Raw genomic sequence first — 21,235 nt, forward strand, 5'->3', positions numbered from 1 at the left:
ACCCTTAACAGTACTGATTGCTCAACCAAACTTGGTCTAAGAAACAGGCTGGTGATAATAAGCGTGGTTGGTATGGCACATACATCCCAATGCCAGTATGTATAATAATATTTGTTATATCCTCAGCAGTAACTACAAACATCCTATGATTTAATTTTGGATTTAAAATAAGTTACTGTAAAATAATACTCTTGCAACGAATGGAGATTCGCTTTTTTTTTCATGCTGCGATAGCATTTGCCATGAATAATTCTTGACTTGACCTTGACCTAAAAAGTACCTCAACCGGCGACGACTCCATTGGAGCCATATGCATGTCATGAAGGTACCGTACCTTTCCTTGAAAAACTTCAGGCTTTATTCCCACTATCCACTTGAGCCTTGCCAAACGAAACTGATAAGTGTTTGAAAATTTAATTTTGCAGCACTAGATGTGTATAAGAGACAGGACTCAATTTGCCTTAGTTCAGATGGCTTAAAACGAAGAATGATGCCCAAGGTTTTCCAATCATCGCTCAAATGCTCGGCAATGGACAGCATGTCGACATCTGCCAAGTGGCCTGAAACCAAAAATAAGACATTCAACAATAGTTTTTGAGAAAGCTGCTTAGATCCGTCGGCTGAACTGATAGTAGCAAAATGTATATACGCTGAAGATGCTTTCAGACCTTCAAAATCCTGATTAAATTCCAAATGTGTTCTTATGTGTGCTTCAGCTGGGGATGAATGCAAATCACAATAGTGCAATGTGCAGATGAGCAGTGGGTCCCATGTGCAATATGTTGAAGAACGCAGTTACAGTCTTCGGAAAAGAGCAGGTTGGTATTGGCTACCGATAGCATATATTAGTTTTGTAACTTGGTGCCATAGTTAGTATCTTAGCCCCATACAGTAGTGGTTCCCAAATTTTAGAACTATCCTCACTACAGCCTTACCATTATGTATCGCAATGGGTGCAATTTCATCATCAAGATCACCCTGGTATAACTCTCCAGCTAGACTCACATAACCATGTTCTCTCAGAGCGATGCACAGTACTTTCAGTTGATGTCTATCTCTCTCAATGCTGTCCCTCCAATACGTCAACATACTGACGATAGCCTGTTCTGTCAGTTGTTCATCAGCAAAAAACTTATTGACCTTTGACCATGGAAGTCCCAAACGGACACCAAAGCTTCTCCAGCTGACGTCCATTTGCTCTGACACCGTCGCAATGACAGCGTCATCCACATAACCTAAAAACGCATGACAACAAAGATAAATATCCTGCTATGTACTGTATATTACCATAATTCTATAGTAACCAAGCTTGACCACAAAATAATAAGCAATTTATTACTTAAAACATCTGCATTGGAGAAGATATTTAAAAAAAACTAATGAAAATGAATATAATGAAATGAAAATGTATTTATCACTGCTATAGTATATGTTGTAGATGAAGTAAAAATAACATGGTTGTTTGATATGCAATGACCTTGGTGACAATCATGGTGTGTGCCAACAATAGGCCTTCGTAATTTGATCAAGTAGATTCTCGGATAGTATTAACCATATACTTTTCGGATCTTATTGTATAAACATGTATTTTACAATCAATTTCTTGCATTACATACAAGACTAACATAATTTTTATTAAGTTGCTTAGGTCCAGGCCTACTGTAGATGCTGTAGTGTTTATACCATTTTTGTACATTACGGGCTACCATTTTCAAGACATTTTTTTTACCAACTTCAATAGACCAAATAGGCGCCTCCAGCTATTACTGGTTTTCTTTTAAATAGTGACTTATAATTACTTTGGCAATCTCTGTGCATTTCATTTAGGCTCTTGGAATGCTGCTAGTGTAGGCTACATATGTACATGTATAGGCCTAGGCTCCACTGTGAAGTGGCACAGAGCAGGGAAGGAGTTGTTATGCCTCGACTCTATATATCTCTGTAGTCGAGTAGGTAATAACGTAGAAAATAACCCTTAAAGGTACTGATTGCTCAACCGAACTTGGTCTAGGAAACAGGCTGGTGATAATAGGCCTGGTTGGTATGGTACAACCTCATGCCAGTACGTAATAATAATATTTATGTCATATGATGATCATTATCCTCGGCAGTAACTACAAACATCCTATGATTTAATTTTGGATTTGAAATAACTGTAAAATAATCAACAAATGGGGAGATTCATTTTTTTTTTCATGCAGCGATAGCATTTGCCATAAATAATATTCTTGTCTCAGACCTAGGCCTAAAAAGTACCTCAGCAGGCGACGACTCCACTGGAGCTTTATGCATGTCGTGGAGGTACCGTATCTTGAGCAGGGCCCAGAGCAGGGAGGGAGTGGTTATGCCTCGACTGTATAAATCTCTATAGTCTAGTAGGTAATAAAGTAGAAAATAACCCTTAACAGTACTGATTGCTCAACCAAACTTGGTCTAAGAAACAGGCTGGTGATAATAAGCGTGGTTGGTACACACGCAGGGGATGTACCTTGTTAATTCTACCCCTCGTGCACCACTCTGACAAAAAAGTCTTAGTTCTGCTTCAACAAATCTCAGAACCTTGAGAAAAGGGAGAACAATAATAATAAATATTTATACACAATTTTTTTAATAAAGAGTACCATTTCTTTTTAAACAATTTAAATTACATACTCAAATTCAGTAAACTCATCTAAGCACAGTGGCATATCAAGAAGTCTTGAAATGGGGGTGCAAATGAGGGGCATGAAGGTGAAGTTTGGGGGTGGGGTCCACGGTGAACTCACAAAATAAGGTGATTTTTAACTACTTGCAAATGATTTTTGGGGGGACGTGAATAGTTGTTAGAGGAGCGTGTGCTCCCCCCCGCGCACACCCCTAGATACGCTACTGTCTAAGCATAAATGAATTAACTAGCAACACCTTACCTCCTTACACACACTAGGGGAGGGTTCATCTTCCTCTGCATCGGTGTTGAGAATCTTTCTTCTGATAATTGTCATCTGCAAAATACAAGGTGTTTAGTTAAGTTTTGGAAGCAGTGATCGAGTTTATGTTTTTTTAAATCATGTTCATGAAAGTGATACACTGACCAGGGCTGGGCCTACATACCTGGAACATACGACGATGCTTGATGGTGGCCACATTCAAAATCACATGGTGATGCTCGTGAATGCCCAACTCCACATGCTCATAAGCCAGCTTAGGTTCACTGTCTTCTACTTGAAATTTCTCAATAAATTTTGTTACACCGCGTTGGAAGAGATCATCTGGTAGATATCCACCAAAATCATGGAAAATAGAAACTGCACGCTTTCCATAATCCTCAGGGGGCAATGAATCTACATGTTCAGGCTTCAACCGCGACAGAACATAGAAAATCCGTTCAGTCTATAAAATAAAAAAATAAAAAACTTTGCACAGGTCCAAGATACAGAACAAACAAAGTGCACCCATACCACTCATAAACAACTAAACGTCTCTAGTCCATCACCCACCAATTTAGCCGTCTGGCCTTCAGGGCTGCCGCTGGCACCGCTCCAAGTTACCTGTGCCAACCGCTAACCAAGATCAGTGGCGGATTCAAGGGGTGGCTGAGCCTGTCCAGGCCCCCGCTCCCTAATTCTTTTCAAAATTATTTAAAAATAGAGAAAAGGAAAATGTTAATCAAATTTTGGTTTGAGAGTGCCATTTTTGGCAATCTAGCGTTTGCCATAATCATAAATTTTCTTACCTCAACCCTAAACATGGTGGGGCTGAGGTTGGTCTAGACCAGGGGTGGGCATAAAAATTGGTCGGAGGGCCAAAGTGAATTTTTGATTTAACACAGAGGGCCGCATCCAAATTTGATGTTTTCAGTGAGCTTCCAAAAACCTTCAAGCACTGCTTTTACATCACACTATTCTCAGTTTCAATGTTACTTTTTACATATGATTAGTGTCAGACCGTAAAAAACAAGGTGTTTTCTAGACAATTTTGATTGGCAGGCCACAAACATAGAGTTTTTAATTCTTCGGGCCACAAAAAAAAATCGTTGACGGGCCACATGCGGCCCTCAGGCCGCACTTTGCCCGCCTGTGGTCTAGACTCTCTATCTGTGAAAGTCCCTACCTTTGAAATCTTTCTTTCACAAACCAGTCCAAACTTCTGCATCAGATGTATAAAGAAGTCAAACGTTTCATCTGTAAGATTGAACTTCTGCCAGAGATGTTTCAAGAGAAGCTCCTCTAAGATCCCAGAATCCAATTTTCTCCAAGCTTCTTTTAATAATGGCTCCTAATATTGAAATGTCAGAATATATTACATTTCCAATTACAGATTTTTTTCTATTTTTTTAGTGACTAGGTACATGAAATTCAGTTTGTGCTGCTAATGATGTCAAAATGTATTTTTAATAAACCAGAATAAATAAGTTCTTGTAATCTCAAAAGCTCTGATGAGGGCAGTATAATAGAGGCAGTAGAGTTTATTAAAACATGCTTAAATAATGGAGCAAATATCCTCCATGCTTAAATACTGTACACAGTGGTGTAAGTTATTAATATTATATTTGGTTTTCGGCACAGGTTCATAATTGCCATTAATTACTACCACTAGCAGGACACGTCGTATAAATGGTTCAGTTGGTTAATACTGTGTTGTAATTAGGAAATGAAGGTCTTGAGTTTTGCGCCTCTGTGTTAAATTTTTTTGTTTTGTATAAATGAACGTTCTAAGACATTCAAGAGCTGTATGGCAAAAAAAATTAGAAGAGCTAAGAGAATTTTTTTAAATAATTAGAATGTTCACTTGTACAAAATTAAAATGTCTTAAAATTGTTTAAAAAAATGTCTTAAAAAAAAAATTCAATACGAAGAGAAGATTCAAACTCACAACCGTTGATACAATAGAACACATCGTTAACCTACCGCGCCATCTATACGTCGTGCCCTATTAGCGGTAATGGCAGTACATACAGTCCTTGGTATTGGTGGTACACTTCACAAGAAAAAATCTAATGATTATTTAATTAATCAGCCGAGTATTTCTTGAACTCCTTATAAGAGAGAATTTTTCAAATAATTAGATTAAATAATTTGTACAAAATTAAAATGTCTTTAAATTGAAAATAAAAATGACTTCAAGACGCGATTCAAACTGACGGCCTTTGGTTCATTAGCACCATCGCATGGAGCCGTTGCAAGGATGGCATGGTTAAACCGACCGCGCTATCCATACGGCGTGTATAGAAGTGGTAATGGTAGTAAATTACAGTCCTTTGCTGAAACCCACTTAGCCATGAAAAAAGCTGTCAATCAGCAAAAAAGCACACAATCACCAGGGTATTCCTAGAGCTCCTCATTGGAGCTAAAAAAACCAGAAATTTAAAACAACTATGAATATATAACTACTGTAGAAGTAAATCTTGATTAAACCAATACATGTGCTTAGCTTACCTGAAGTTTAGGATTTATAACAGTTATTACTGTTTTAAACATGTCAACTATTTGCATCAAATCTAAAACAATAACATCCTTTAAGGCTTTATCATCAGGAAAGTAAAGGAGCTCTCCGACATCATGTAAATATTCAAGCAAGACCCGATGAGCATCACGTTTTACTTCACAACGATCAAGTAATGCAATGACCTGATAAAAAATATCATTAAAATTTGTATTAGGTTTACTAATGTCTACTTTTAGTTTCATATTACTTTATTTCACATATTTATTATTTTATACCAATTTGTTTCAATTAACATTAACAATAAATATTTTACTGATATTTATTTGATGCTGAATTCGATTGTTGATTATGAAAATCATCACTGTGTAAACTTTTAAAAGACATTTTGTAAAAAATAAAATATTAAAATCTGAAATTACCTATCATGTCACAAATTTTTAACATGAAAACTACAGGTTATAGGTTTAAACATAGGCATTTTGTTCAGGCTTAATTCTAGAATTTCTGTTGGCCATGCAACTTTAACTGTTCTCAAAGAAACTATCCAAGACAACACTATTGTTTCTGCCAATAACAGCGGAAGTTAATAATTTTAAGTGTTCCTTGTGTATGCATTCATACGTATCTTGTGCAACCTGTGCCCTCGCTGAATTTTGAAAGTCTGATACATAAAGTTTAATTGTTATTTATTTGATTAAAGGAAACTAATTCAATAAGTTATATATAAGATACATTGTATATTCTAAAGCTAATTAAAGTATAAAATATACTTATATAAAAAGTATTTCAATTTCTATGGGTTTGTGAGAACATGCCACATAATTAGGTATACCATAACAAATTCAAAGATACTGTAAAATTATGGAGGAATCAATCCCATGGTATTTCATCATCAGGATAATAACAAATAAAAAGATTTATATTCAAAATGTAAAGCAAATTCTTATACCTCATCGGACAAAGCTTTTTTTACCAATATTTGTTCTACTTTTTAAAAATGTTTTCTGGATCTGTTTGTTTTTGATTATAATGCAATAATTTCATACTTGTTCTGCCTTTTGTAATGTATTTTAAACCTTTTTTATTTTATTTCGGTATATAAAAAACATACAAAATGTTCAATTGTATTACAAGTAATAAGAAAAAAAATTAATAACAAATCTAATAATAAAATACATTGCACATTTAATTAGTTTAAAAAATACTTCAATTCATATTTATACCTATATATATACAAATTAAATTAAATAATAAGATTAATAGGAATAGGAATATATATATATACAAATTTAAATAAAGAAAAATGTGTTATATTGTATTACATAACTGTTGATTAATAATTTAATAATATTAAATTAAGAAATAATAATTAAACTACTATGACAGATAGACTGTAGAACACTTCATTTATTTTCGAAAGAAATTTTCGGCCAGTCCTCTGGCCTTCATCAGCTTTACTGATCTGTTTGTGTATATATATATATATATATATATATATATAAATTAGGAAAATATATATAATTGTTTATACAATTGTAAATGTTGATTAATAATATTGATACCTGAATAAATAAATGAAAAAAATTAATGACAATTATGAGAATCAAATATTTTACTGCACAACAAATGCAAATAATGTCCTCAAGTTAAAAAAATAATGCAAATCTACTTTTAATTCATCTGTAAAGTGGTTTCTTACTTCATTCGTTGGTAGATAAATATGTTTCTTTTTTAACTTCTGGATTTTCTGTTGAACCAACAACCACTTCAAAGGCAGACGTCTGACCATTTTCTTGGTGAATGTTAAAATTTGGCTCATGATTTCAGAAGCACTGCTCTTGGAGAATGGTACACTGTTGTCAATAGCATACATAGTTGAAAAAACCATTGCCTCATAAGGTTTGCCTGCCAAAGCTGAATGAATTTTGGAGAATATTCCTTCAGCCTGAAATTAGAGATGATTGTTTATTAGAATTAATATTGTTTGGGGTGAATTTAGTGTGTGTATAAGGAGTTGAGATGTAAGAGGCACATTTAATTTTTCGTCATAATTAAAAAGCTAATAATTATTATATTATCGACTATGTACTACAACATATTTGTGCAGAATGTGTATTTATTTGTTTCAACAATGTTTGTCAGGGTGGTCAATCCAGCTTGAACTGATGAATTAGGCCTGTCTTTACATACATGCAAAAGAATAATACAAGAAATAAACATTAATTAAGCTACACCTATGTATTGATTTACATAAAGACAATGAGAAACAAGTATTTCATGTTGTTTTTTAATGTTTAGAGTTAGATTTTAACCATAGTAGATGATTTGTACAGAAGTAATGCTGTGATAAACTATTGTATCATCAGCATACATATCAACATGAGGATCAAAGTTTAAGTGTTGAAGTGTTTATGAAAAAAAATAAAAGATCAATGAATAAATTAAATAAAGTGAAGTGTTTATTGTTAGTATCGTGAAGAAGCCATGAAAGGTAGTAGTTAGTGAGGTTAGAGTTAATTGTTTAGGTCTGAAGCCAGACTGAAATAAGAAATAAAGTAGGTAGAATATTTATTTTGTTTTATTTACTCTATTTTTAGGCTCAGGACCATGGCAAACCAAAGTGGCAATCCTTTCACAAGATAAGCATATAAACAAGATGCTCTACATAAACTAAGTCCTGTTATGAGGCTTAAAGGGTGGAGTTGTTTTGATCGTAAGAAAAAAAAATCCTGTTGACGTGACTGGATTTGAACCCAGGACCCTAAGATTGGAAGACAAGCATCTTAACACTAAGCTATTCAACTCTACTCCAAAATGGATGATACAGCACAGTTTACCTTATTTTTCCTTTGTTCTTCATTCCCCTCAAGTTTGTCTAGGTGTGTACCTATCAGTAATACTGGCGGTGAAAGTTGTTTATCATCCAGTTTTGACTCTCTACTGTTCATAAATACTGAACGAATCCAGTAAAGAATAAACTGAAGGTGTGTCATTCGATGTTTGTACATTTCTCCCTGAAATTTAAAAAAATTGAAGATTTATATAATTAATAATCAAAGACAATGACAAAAGAATTAAACATACAAATATAGTATGAGCAAGCCCAATACTGCATGTTATAGTTATTATAGAATAACCATTTGTAAAATGTACCTTGTAAATGGGCCATAAATAATCTAAATTTAGAACATTTACTTATGAAAATAAAAGACAATGTTAATGCTTACAGTTGTTGGATCTCTGACATTAGCGGGCGCATCAAGGTCATCATTTAGATTGAATACCACACATGCAACAGCAAGAGATGCCATGAAAATCTGTAACAAGACAATTTGTTGACATTAATTGTATAAATATTCGATATAACATCATTTCATTTTATTTTATTTTTTTAATGGAACACTCACAATGGGGTGGGGGTGCGAAAATTGAGAATGTGGAACTGAAGGGGGAGGAGGGTGTCAAAATTGAAGAAGCAGAACTAAATTTTTATTCCAATGAAATCTTAATGGTCATTTTTAGTATTTTAACCAACTTATTATAACTAATTTGTTGCCATGGGATATAAAAATAACAAATAATGAATTCTGGGCAAAAATTATCAAACATAATAGATACTTGGTATAACACCACGAATGAACAAAGTCCTCAGTATCTATGTGCATACCAACTGTCACAAATATGCAAAATAGTGTATTTAGCACTTGCAGATTTAGAAATCCCAATGAATGCGCCATATACCTTGCAAACAAAATATGAAATCTATCATAATTTTTTTATTTTTGTTTATATTTTATGTGATTTACATAGCACACATATATACAAAATTGCTCAAGGCGCTTTTTTCCCTGATCATTGGATACAGAATCAATTATACACACTGTGCGATCTCCTCCACTCCATGAGGAGTATTCCTAGATATGCATGTACTCAGCACTACTAATTTCATTCCGAATCATTCACCCCTTTACCAGGTACCCATTTACACTCCTGGGTGAAGAGAGACAAATGTAGATAAAGTGTCTTGCCCAAGGACACAAGCAGTGTGACTAGCGTTGATCTCAATCTCCTAACCTTCCAACTGAAAGTCCAATGCCCAAAGCACTGCACCACACGCTTCTACAAATTATACACATTTATTTTCTTACTCCTTTTCCCATAGGACCCACGCGCTGCACTAAATTATTAAACAACAAAGGTAAAAAAATTAACATTACACGTTGTATCACATGGTATATCGGCTGTCCTCCAAAGTCCCAGATGCTTATAATAAGACCACTGCCAGACTTTTGCCATCCATTCGTTCCTTCTCTTGTGAACTTTATTGATTTCATTCTCTCCTCGACTTCACTCGCAATATTTTCAGGAACCTGTTCCACTGATGGAATCTGCAAATTTTCTTTCCTTTTAATTTCTGGTTCTGAATAAACAATTTAAACATCCATCATTAACAAAATTGAAATAATGCTATTTTTACTAATGGGATAAATATTTAAAGGAAACAATGACTCACTATGCTTGTCTTCAACATTAATCTTTTCCTCTTCCTTTATTTCTTTTGATAACAAATTCTTTAAAAAAAAATAAATATACAACCTGACAATTATATGACAATTATATTTCAGTTAGATCCTATCAGTATCACCAAATACCATTAATTGATTGTGAGAAAACTCGAGTATAGGAAAAATTGCCAGTAGGAATAAACACCACAAAAATGAAAACCATTTTCATAAGAGGGGTATTTGTTTAAGGCTTAGAGAGAAGAGCTATCACACACCTATTTATTACCTAATTAGCTTCAATAATTTACTGATTTATTAGGTTGCATTTAAGCATCATAGTTTTTTTAGTTTTGTTTTTGAAAATATTAAACTGTAAAAGAAGCAGGAACCATGAACATTAAAACAGACTTTATTTCTGGGGTGTGTTAAAACAATCCAAGGGGGTTAAGTGATAAAAAATGGTCTGAGTTTTAACACCCAATCGGGCGAGAACTGGAAATGGGCGTTTCCGGATTCGTACTGTGTTAGACTCCACAAAAAACTCGAATGCACCCATATAGTACATTTACATTAATAAATAGGGCCTACAGCCTTATAAATCAGAAAGCCAATTAGGTTAAATAGGTGTGTGATAGTTCCTCTCTCTAAGCCTTAAACAATTACCCCTATATGAAATGTTTTTCCCAAGGTTGTGATGTCCATTCCTACTAGCATTTTTTCTAATTTCCATTAAACTCACCACCTCTGTTGTGTTGGTCTCTTTTGTATCAATATTTTTGGATATTTTCATCGTTATTGCATCTGCCAGTCCTTTATTATAAATCTCAGCAACTCCAGCTGTTAATATAAAATATAAAAATTATTAATAATTAATTGGATTAAATAGAAGAAAATAAACTTTAGGTACCATGGTTGATTTTAACAAGACAGAAAAAGTTATTTTCAGGGATATTTCAGTTGCACCTGCAAATTTTCTCAACATAAAATAGTGTGACTGAAATGTTTGTGAAAATCAATATTATGTTAAATTACACATCAATTAAATTAAAGTTCATTGTTTACCAATATTTTTCTTATATGTCATACACCTTCATTTTAAGCATTTCGAAAAGATGAGAATCTCTGGAAGATACTTCAAATAAATCATGGTATAACCAAAGATACTAGAAATACAAGATAGAGTTCTCGAATTGTAAAAATGAGGCGGAAGTCGTGCCCAACGTAGGCGGCGCCCTTCTTTTTAACCATGCAAGTTTCCTATACTTCGTGCCCAACGTACAGGGCGCCCTTCTATTGCTGAGTATATCCAGACGCAAAAGGCGCCCTTCCTTTTCCACTAATGGAGGAAAACTTTTCACTAAGAGTGCGTCCGGCCATGCGATTCTGCGCTGTATTGTTGTTTTAGGTATAACCTACAGACATACTTTAAACTGTCCTGTGGTATTGCTAAACTATAAATTTGAAGGAGAGGAACCTACATGTATGATAGAAAGTTTCCCCAACTGGGATTTGAACACAGGAACTTCTGGGCTATGCCGACACCTTAACCAAATGAGCCACTGGGGCTTTTTTGGAATTTAAATCTAATTGGTAGTAACTGAATTTTCACTCTTTTATACATGCATGGGAACAAGTCTAGCTCTTGATGTATTGCAAATAACAGAGAATAATATAATACACCCTTATCTTAAGCATTTAATTGACAAGGCAGTACCTCAGAAAAAATAATTGTAATGTTAAATGTCCGGCTCCGGAGGAAACAATTTTTTTGATATGTTGTAGAACTGATTTTTCTAAGACAGAAAAAAGTTGTTTGACGAAAAACTGGGGAACGGTGAATGAGACACAGATTTTTGAATATTTAAAAACTGGGGGAATAAGGTGTAAAAATAGGCAGTTACGCCCCTTTTTCCCCCAGTTTTTAAATATTAAAAAATCTGTATCTCATTCACCGTTCCCCAGTTTTTCGTCAAACACTTTTTTCTGTCTTAGAAAAATCAGTTCTACAACATATCAAAAAAATGTTTTCCTCCGGAGCCTGATTATAAGGTTCAGCAGAAAGTTCTGCATTCTTTAATGTTTAAGATTAATGTATTCATCACCACTAAGATATGTACGGTATACATATAATTAAACAAAAATTCTTACAATGGTCATTTGCTGTTTCTTTCCATTCTAATTCATTTTGTAAATCTTGAGTGCACACCTTTGTTGTTGCAATTGCATCAGTGATGTGTTTATCTGGATTGAAGCTAAAGAAAAATAAATTTACAAATTATTAAAATTCCAATATACCTTAGACTCTCCAAAATTCTTCCCTAATGGCAAAATTATTTAACTGGATTTGCCAATGAAAGTAACACATGATGATTACAGTATACCATTATTGACACAAGGGAAGATGAAGATGGTTGAAACCTTGGATAAGATGATGAAAAATATACTAGATATTTTCTAGAGAAAGAGGCAGACCAATAAAATTCATGGAGGAAGAATGTAAAAAATTGTTAAAATGAAAAGTGTGTGCGGAGGATCAGGTGAAACAATAGTGTATGAACTTTTCAAAAAAGCCTAAACCTCTACAGCTAGGAGGGAGGAGCAGTAAGATTAGGTAAGATCTGCAACAGGTTCTCCCATTGTGAATTTTACCTCTATTAAGCTTCTTTGCATTGACAATGGCACATCTGGAAATAAGAACGTCTCAAAATTATTATTTATATTTGATGATGTTTTTTGATTCCTAAATGTTGAAAAAATTAATGCCAAAGAGAACAGCAACATGGGAGCACAGCCGGTGGAGGGTTTCAGGAGAGGTTTTCCCCCTTCCAAAATTAAGAATTAAAAAAAAATATAATAAGCTGCTGAAGACTCATACAGGGATCTTTACCTAAGAAAGTTATCCTTACCTTACCTTACCCGTATATTGAACTACACACTACAGGCAGAAGCACAGCGCTGCCATTCTAATGCACTAGGCTGACTCAAACAGTATAAATAGAATTTGTTTCTTAGCTGTTTGCTGTGATAGTTCTTCCAATTTGATTGATTAAATCGCTATAATTTGTGGAGCAATATATACTCTATATATTATATATTATATTATATAAATATTATATTATTATACTCTATATACTAGGCCTAGTCAGCAAAACAGAATGAAAAATTATAAATTTAAGGTAAGAAATCTAAGCCCACTCTCAGAAACAGAAAATACTATTTCACCTTGTTCTTGCGGGTCGCATAACATGCACTTGTTGGCCGCGTAATACACCCTCTGATATTAAAATCAAGTCTAAGTCTGGGGTTCTCAACTGGTGGCCTGTCAGAAACTCTGACTTAAACTTGATTTCAATATTTTGATCTTTCCCCACTTTTCAAATATTTGTGCTCGTTAGTAATTTAGATTTATCGTTTAATTAATCCATGATTAACTATGTAGAGCGAAATGCTGCAGACCTCTGGAAGTCCCTCGGTGGTAGTTGCCAAGTTTTTGGAAATTTTCATTTCAAATTTTGCAAAAATGGTGTATAGCGTTACTCAGAAGCTTACATCAAATTGTACTTGGTTGTGCTATACTATAGAACACTATTTCCATGGTCATTGGGTGTACATGTACTGTACAAGTGTTCCTGCTGTAAACAGTAGGCAGCCTTACCAGGTACCCACAAGTTACTCTTGGGTGGAGACAATCAAATGAAGTGCCTAGCTGAAGGACACAAGCAAAATGTACAGTAATCACTCCACAAATTGTTGAGCATAAAAGGGGCGATTTTTTTCAATCAAGAAAATGTTATAAGCTTGACTCTTGACTCACCAAAGTGAGTACTGCTGATGTATCCAAAGGATATTTTACCGACTTAATACAAGAGACTGAAATTGAGACCTTATGCAATTTTTCTTGTGCTTGTTATAAAATTTTAAAATATCTCCATTTTAAGTCTTTAAAATTCCTGTTTTTTAAATTAACAAGAGCGACCGCTCACCGGTCCACGTGTTCCTTCATGTTTAAATGCAGTACAGACGCAAGTTATTATATTGGGTTTTTTTAAAGAGCCATTAAAATAGAAATTTTTAAATAATAGAATGTTATTTGTACTGTACAAAACAAATTATTATTTAGAATGTTTATTTGTACAAAATTAAAATTTCTTAAAATTGGGAAAAAAAAAAAAATTGAATACCAAGACGCGATTCAAACTCACAACTTTAAGTTCTTCAGAACACATCCTTAACCAACAGCGCCATCCATGCGACATGTTCTATTAGTGGTGATGGCAGTAATGTACAGTCCTTGCTCAAACTAGAACAAGAACAGCAGTGAGGCTCTGGGGTTAGCACCTTGTGTGGACCCAAAAAGGTTAGGGTTCAATCTATGTTAACATTATTGTCATGGTAGTTTCAACATGTACCAGGCTTAGCCTCAGGACATAGATCTATTTAGAAAACTTTCTTACTTACGGTTTTCTTAAAAATGAATCAATGGTAGAGGATTTTCCAACTCTCTCAAGGCCGAGAAAAAGGGTTCTTGCTTGATAAACCTCTGTTTCCCCCTCTTGTAAAGCTTCGTTGAAAGCTTTCAATGCTTCCGGTCCACGTGCCTGTATTTCCATTGGGATGATTTTTTCTGTAAAATTGAACAACATCTGAGAGGTTATCATGGTCAATTTCTACTGTTTTGTGTTATGCTCATTTAACAAATAGGTTAATAAAACAGTTAATAAAATTTTTTTTAATGTACAGTACCACAGCCCTAAAAGTATTTTACCAGTCTAGTTACATATTTAACATTTTAAACAAAGTAAACTTCAATTTTACAATAGCAGTGTTTCTTTCCGCCAATTGATATTGGTATATTTGTTTTAAATTCGTAAGCTTCCTCTTTACTAATGATAAAGTTAATGGTAATGGTTGTACACTTGTAAAGTACAAAGTCTCTATATGCTTTTCATATTGATATCAATTAACGATAACGATAATAGTGATAATAATTTTAAAAAATTAAAATTCTAAGCATAATGAATAGAAAATAAACAAGTATTAAAATTAGATGTACTCTATCTGTAAAACTTGTCCTCGTTTGTTTAAATTAAGCAATTTATTTTAAAAAAATGTGGAGCTTTACTGAAACTCAGCTGCAATGTTACTGTGGAGGGTGAGTGGCGAGTGGTGGCTATTCAGTCTATATTTACATTCTGTCCAGTTTAATGATATGAAAATATGTAAAATGTCATTTTTACTATCACATCTTTGATATATGGGCCTAGGCCAATTTTAAAGACCAGTGACAAAAGTGGAAGGTAAAAACATAAAGTAACAGGTAAAAAAAAATTAAAAACCACAAACAATGGTTTTTTCAAGAAAATTAGGTCAAAAGCATGGCTTTTCGGCAGTAGCGGGAACTAAGCAAAACAATTGCTTATCATCAGGAGTGGGGAAGCTAGTAATACATTTCTCAATTATATCACCTCCTTGATAACATCAACTAAATTGGTAAGAAACCCAATAAAATATTGATAATTACAAGTGAAAAGGATGATTCGCGGTAAACAATAAACTTACGTTGTAGTAGTTGTAGGATTTGGTATTTCTGCTCTTCTCTTTCAGAAGCATTGTAAGCAGAACATGCATTTTGTTCAAACCAATCACCAGGGGTATGACCACTCTGTAACAATGAAACAAATGTTTCATACCAATGTACCAGCCACAAATTATCATAAAGAAAACATACATGTCATTATGTCAAACATGACATAATTTTTAATAATATGACTTCAGTGTAAACTACATCTGCAACATTAAATAAATACTTTAATGTGTTGTAGTTACAATATTTCTTTAGCATTGTTTTGTTTAATCTATACTACTTGTGCTACACTATATTCATCATCATCACTACCATAATCTTTATCATTATCATTATTTTCATCATTATAAAATAATTATCGATATATTTTAGGAAACTTTTTTTGTCAATCAATAGGTTTCATAAAGGCTGCCTACCCATCATCATCATCATCATCATCATCATCACTAACAATCATCGTCACAACAGATGTTGTCTGACACTAGACATGTTCAGATGGCCTTCCGTCCAAAGTAAAGTTACTATAAACATTGTATTTTATGCGCATGTTACTACCGAAGAGTGTCCACACAATGCTAACCCAGCGCATAACATTCTTTTTCATCTTTTACCCTGTATTAATATTACTAATAATCAATTTTTGCGATGAGTGACTAGTTTGGCTTGTCTTTGCTACATATGTGTGTGGTATAACATATTATACAACTGTATACTGTATATTCTATTAATTTGATTGGTTGAAAACAGGTCATGTGAGATTGATTTAAAATGATTATTCCGTGGTCATTTGAGTACTAGTCAATGATCGACGAATAGTACTTTTTCATCTCCAAGAAGACAAAAATCTCAAATGCAACGCGCTGCAAGCGCGACAGAAAAATTAGCATAGCGTAGTTACAACGCGCGGCATCAAGAAGTTGGTCATTTAGCAGCCCTCATTCTGCCAATAAAATGGCAGGTCCATTTGGTAATGGGCCATTTGTTGTACTTTTGAGTGAAGAAGGCTTTGAGGAATTACTGAATGAAAGTAATGCTGAATCAATAAAAAGGGCAATAAAATATGCAGTAACACACAAAACCCTATGAGTAAAGAAGGTATGATAAAGATTTTGCTATCATTAGGTACAGCAGGATAAGCCTAGAGGTGGTTAGGCCTACGTACACCCGAAGACCTACAGCCTCAGGACATCAAGGTATTTATCGATATAATGGTGAGAGATACACAGGCGTTGTATAAAACAGATAATGAATGCTTCTCATTCGTACAATGGGGTAAAGTATTTAATTCAGTGAAATATTGGATGTTCTATTCAACTCGGCTACACCTCATTGAATAGAACATCCAATCTTTCACATCATGAAATATTCTACTCCATTGTAGGCCTACTCATAAGCATTCATTAAGGCCTGTTTATACTTCAACGATAACGATAAAAAAGATAAAAATTGTTCATATAGAAAATAAAAGAAATAAGAGAATTTTTTACACTAGAAAGATTTGATAACAATTTATCAGTTATGCGATAACAACATATTTTGACAAATCAAATCAGATGATGTCATAATCATGGAAAAACATTAAAATCGTAGTAGTAGCAACGATTTTATCGTTTTACCATTATTATGACGTCATCTGATTTGATTTGTTAAAATATTTTGTTATCGTATACATGATAAATCGTTATCGAATTGTCCAAGTGTAAAAACTTCACTTATTTCTTTAGTTTTCTATATGAACAATCGCTTTTTAGCTTTTTTATCGTTATCGTTGAAGTATAAACAGGCCTTTATACTATATTTGTATAATATTGATTGCTTGGTTTTTGCCATTGATCATGGAATGGTGACAGAGATATAGGTGTTTTTTGAAATGTAAAAAAAATGAAAACCACACTTTAAGAACTGTCAATATCTGTACACTGTTTACAAATTTCCTGTAGCCTTCATCATTATCGAGAGATGGCAATCACATGAAGATTTATAAAATTTGAACAAGGTAAAATATAAATCATATTGTGATATGAACATTTAAAAAATAATTCCCTATATCAAATGCTTACACTGGGATTGTAAGTAACTGTTTTGTGGATATTGACTGCTATTTACAGTTCTTTACTATAGAGAGATGCATGTTTGCTGAAGTCACACACCTCTTTTTCTGAGTAGTTACCAAAAAAAAAAAAGTTGGTACGGATGTCTCCAATTCTTTGGCACATATCTCCATAGCTTTTTCAACTGATGCATCTTTATGATTTAATTTTACGACGACAGTGAAGTTGAATTGACTTAGTGTGCAGACGCTTGCCTTCAAATCCCAGGGCCTGGGTTGAAAAGCACTCCTATCCCAGAGTTTTCAAAACAGCTCTATTCACTATAGCATCATGCCTCATAAGAAACTTGGTTTATAAAGCACCATTCCATTCTTTAATTGGTGAGTTACTTGGTGTTAGATGTAACAATTTTTATTGGTATCTTTGTGCGTTGCAAACATAAATTTACTAAAATATAAGGAGCTTCTGGTTTTTTTAATTTTGTTTTTAGATAACTAGCTGAGATAACTATGGTTTCTCGCTGTGGAGGAACTGAGCTGTATCAACCACTTGATAGTAGAATATTATGCAACCAATATTCAAAATTTATCAAATATTTGTCGTGCTTACATCATGTTGAAACTTTAGACCCTATTCCTTTGTGTATATAGGCTGTGTTCATGTTTAGTCAAAGCCCACAAGTGTATTTCAAGTACCCTTTCCAGTACTGTGCTTTTGACCTGTCGTTCGCTAAGATTGTAATCCAGGTATGTACTGTAGTTATTGCATGCCATATTAAGACAAAACTTTTCATATGAAGCAAGATTGGATTTTAAGAAAATATATTACTGAAAATTTGACTTTGAAGCCAAATAATGAATTTAAGATGAATTTAAGCAAAGTTTGATAAATCTGTTAATTGTATAAGAAAATTTAGCAACTAATTACCAGGACAAATATATAGTTATTGTCGTTGAGTGAATACTTATGCAAGTCACAGCCAGAAAAAATTGTGTTTTTTTTTGTTTCAAGACGTTCGTTGCCAGGGACGCGAGTCCACATCTGACAGGTGCAAGGACGCAAGTTCACATTCACACCTGTCCAACATATAACTATTAACTGCACATAAGCTTGTCTAAAAATAACTGCTGTTTGTTCGCGTTTCATTATGCAGTTGATTTTCATTTGGTGACACCCTTTATGCTTTGGAATATTATGGGATGGAACAAGAAAAAAGGCTTGGCAGTCAATATGTTAATCTGTATCCTATTTTACTATCATTCGTTTTTTCTAAGCTATCTTTCGTTTTCAAATATTTTATTCTTTGCATGTTGATACACAATGCATTTTGTCGTACCTTTAGAAGGGTCCGATACATTTTTTTAACTAAATATGCTTGCCCCATCCCCTTAAACCCTAAATCCGGATACTCACTGCGTGCGACGGCAACGCAACGAAGAACGCACGCAAAGACGCGGACCCAACGGATCGTCTTTTTAATGAGGATCCGTTCAGATTGCCACTGACAATCAGCGGACGGTGTTGCTTCGTCTTTCGCTCGCCAGAAGCAAATGTGGATTTGTCGTGCGACAGTCGTACGACCATCGAACGACACAGTGAGTGTCCGGCTTTACATGCCCCAGTCCCATGGCTTAAATGCTGCTAGCTACTGATTCCACTTACCTTCTCATTCTGGGCATCAACAGTTTCTACAGTTGCATGCTCTAAACTTTGCAACAGAAGAGTTTGTGGTGCATCAGACCAGACGATCCAAAACAATAATGGAGCATCACGCTACATAAAAAAATACAGTATTCAAATACACACAGGCATTCTGTATACCAGTTCCATATTGTATCAAAATACAATTAAAGAATTATAGTAAGACTACTTGTATAGATATACAAAAATATAAAAACTCTAATCACATCATAATCACATTAAAATGTATTGTCTTAAAAAAAATACCCAAAAATTTCAAAAATAAAATTTTTGAAATTAAATTGCTCATTTTGAAGTAACATAAAAAATATCACCTTGAACATAGAAATTATTGTATTTAAAAAATTTAAATGTTACCCATAATTTCACAGCAAAAAATGACAGAAACATTTTCAGCCACTGGAAGTGATCTTATTATTTTTATCATTATCCAGTATAAAATCATGGTACACATTTTTGAAATACAATAATTTCTATTCTCAAGTTGATCATTTCTGTTTTTGTACAAAATGAGCAAGTTAATTTTAAAATTAGTTTTTATGACTTTTTTGTCATTTATGTGGGACAATTATATATCTTTAAATTAAGAATTTACCTTATAATAATTGATCATTAGACTAATTTTCTGTTCATTTAGAATCATGAAAATTAGCATATTTTTAGCAAAATTATATCAATTATTATTTTAGTTATATTTTTTGTTTTGTATTTGTGCATACTGCTGCTGAAAAGTATATTCTCATTTCAATCTTCGCTTGAAAGCAAAAAATTTACTTTAACCCTCTGGATACCGGATTCTTTTGTAGTGCAAACCCTTGAATACCGGATTCTTTTGAGTGTAACAAGGTTTTTTGCGTTTTTTGAATTTTTTTTCATAATATAATATAATATAATATAATATATATATATATATAATATAATAGAAATGACAGAAAAATGCTACATATAAATCGTCAGCAAAAACCGGAAAAAAAATAAATTATAGCCAAAAACAATAAAAACAAATATAAAACATTCCTATTCCACACAGTTATATAAATTATTTACCCAACCATCCATAACTATAAGCGCGATCTTTCCATTCAAAAGTGTCGACTACCCTCACATTTCTAGGCCTAGACTCATCTTCATCAAGAACATCTCCGCCGTCAGAACTGCTTGAAGCCCCACAGTCATCATTGCTAACAGGCACGTCTAAGTCTCACACATCTAAAAATTCACCTTCATCGCTGTCTGAATCAAAAATCAGGTCAATCGCTTGCTCAGCTGTGTACACATCTTCAAAATTTCTGACGTATTGGAGCTAAAATAAAAACAGAAGAGCGATTTGAAAACCACCTATTTTTTAGTCACAAAATTTCGATTGCAGTCGAAAATGGGAATTCTCGGTTTGAGGTCAATTTCGACTACAGTCGAAGACGGTATCTAGAGGGTTAACAAAGTTGGTTGAGTCTAGTACATACGTATATCTCATTAACGAGTTCTGGTTGGACGCTGACAATGCTTTTTACTTCATCCCATCTCTTGCTATTTGTTGCCTTGTATAAGTCTACGCTGAAATATTAAAAAAATATCTATGTTAGGCTGCCTACATTAATCAACTGCAGATTTCATTATTTAAAATATTGGCCTAGGCCTAATTCTGGGGTATGGTGCATTATACCAACCATCACTCACCTCGTACTTGGTAAAATGATAACCACAGTCAAATTCATGATTAAACACGTTGACTGCCAGACCTTTTTTTGAGGTTACTTCCCATGTGCCAGAACAAGTATACATGTACTGTACAAACATACTTTTTTAAAATTCATCATAATGGTGTGTCTAATAAATTTGTTGGAAAATATTAAGGGACGAGTAAACTCGTTGCCGACACTGGGACAGCATTTTTTATTGTCTCTGGCAAGCACAAGTTTCTTGTCCACTCTTTGCATGGGTTTGTATATGGTCAGAGGGTGATGCCCCCC

The 21,235-nt window shown here is 33.8% G+C and overlaps 2 protein-coding genes across 2 annotated transcripts in view; both read right to left on the minus strand.

Moving 5' to 3' along the window:
- The window catches only part of LOC117102692, a 7,428-nt gene extending 6,197 nt beyond the window's left edge, over positions 1-1,231 (minus strand). The window contains exon 1 of the mRNA XM_033243076.1: positions 936-1,231. Within this exon, the coding sequence (XP_033098967.1) occupies positions 936-1,194 (259 nt within the window). The 5' untranslated portion in view covers positions 1,195-1,231. The remainder of the gene's footprint in view (positions 1-935) is intronic.
- Positions 1,232-2,433: 1,202 nt separating this feature from the next.
- LOC117102686 lies at positions 2,434-16,117 on the minus strand. Its single transcript, XM_033243066.1, has 15 exons — positions 16,094-16,117; positions 15,489-15,591; positions 14,388-14,553; positions 12,078-12,181; positions 10,669-10,766; positions 9,938-9,995; positions 9,642-9,844; positions 8,652-8,741; positions 8,262-8,438; positions 7,124-7,369; positions 5,415-5,606; positions 4,090-4,254; positions 3,091-3,369; positions 2,907-2,981; positions 2,434-2,559 (listed from the first exon to the last, which is right to left on the minus strand). Exons 1-15 carry the CDS (start codon positions 16,115-16,117, stop codon positions 2,434-2,436), a joined length of 2,106 nt encoding a protein of 701 aa, XP_033098957.1.
- Positions 16,118-21,235: the final 5,118 nt, after the last annotated feature.

Source organism: Anneissia japonica, unplaced genomic scaffold, assembly GCF_011630105.1.
Source record: "Anneissia japonica isolate Jap-2015-1 unplaced genomic scaffold, ASM1163010v1 scaffold287759_len370742_cov166, whole genome shotgun sequence".
Lineage (NCBI taxonomy): Eukaryota > Metazoa > Echinodermata > Crinoidea > Comatulida > Comatulidae > Anneissia > Anneissia japonica.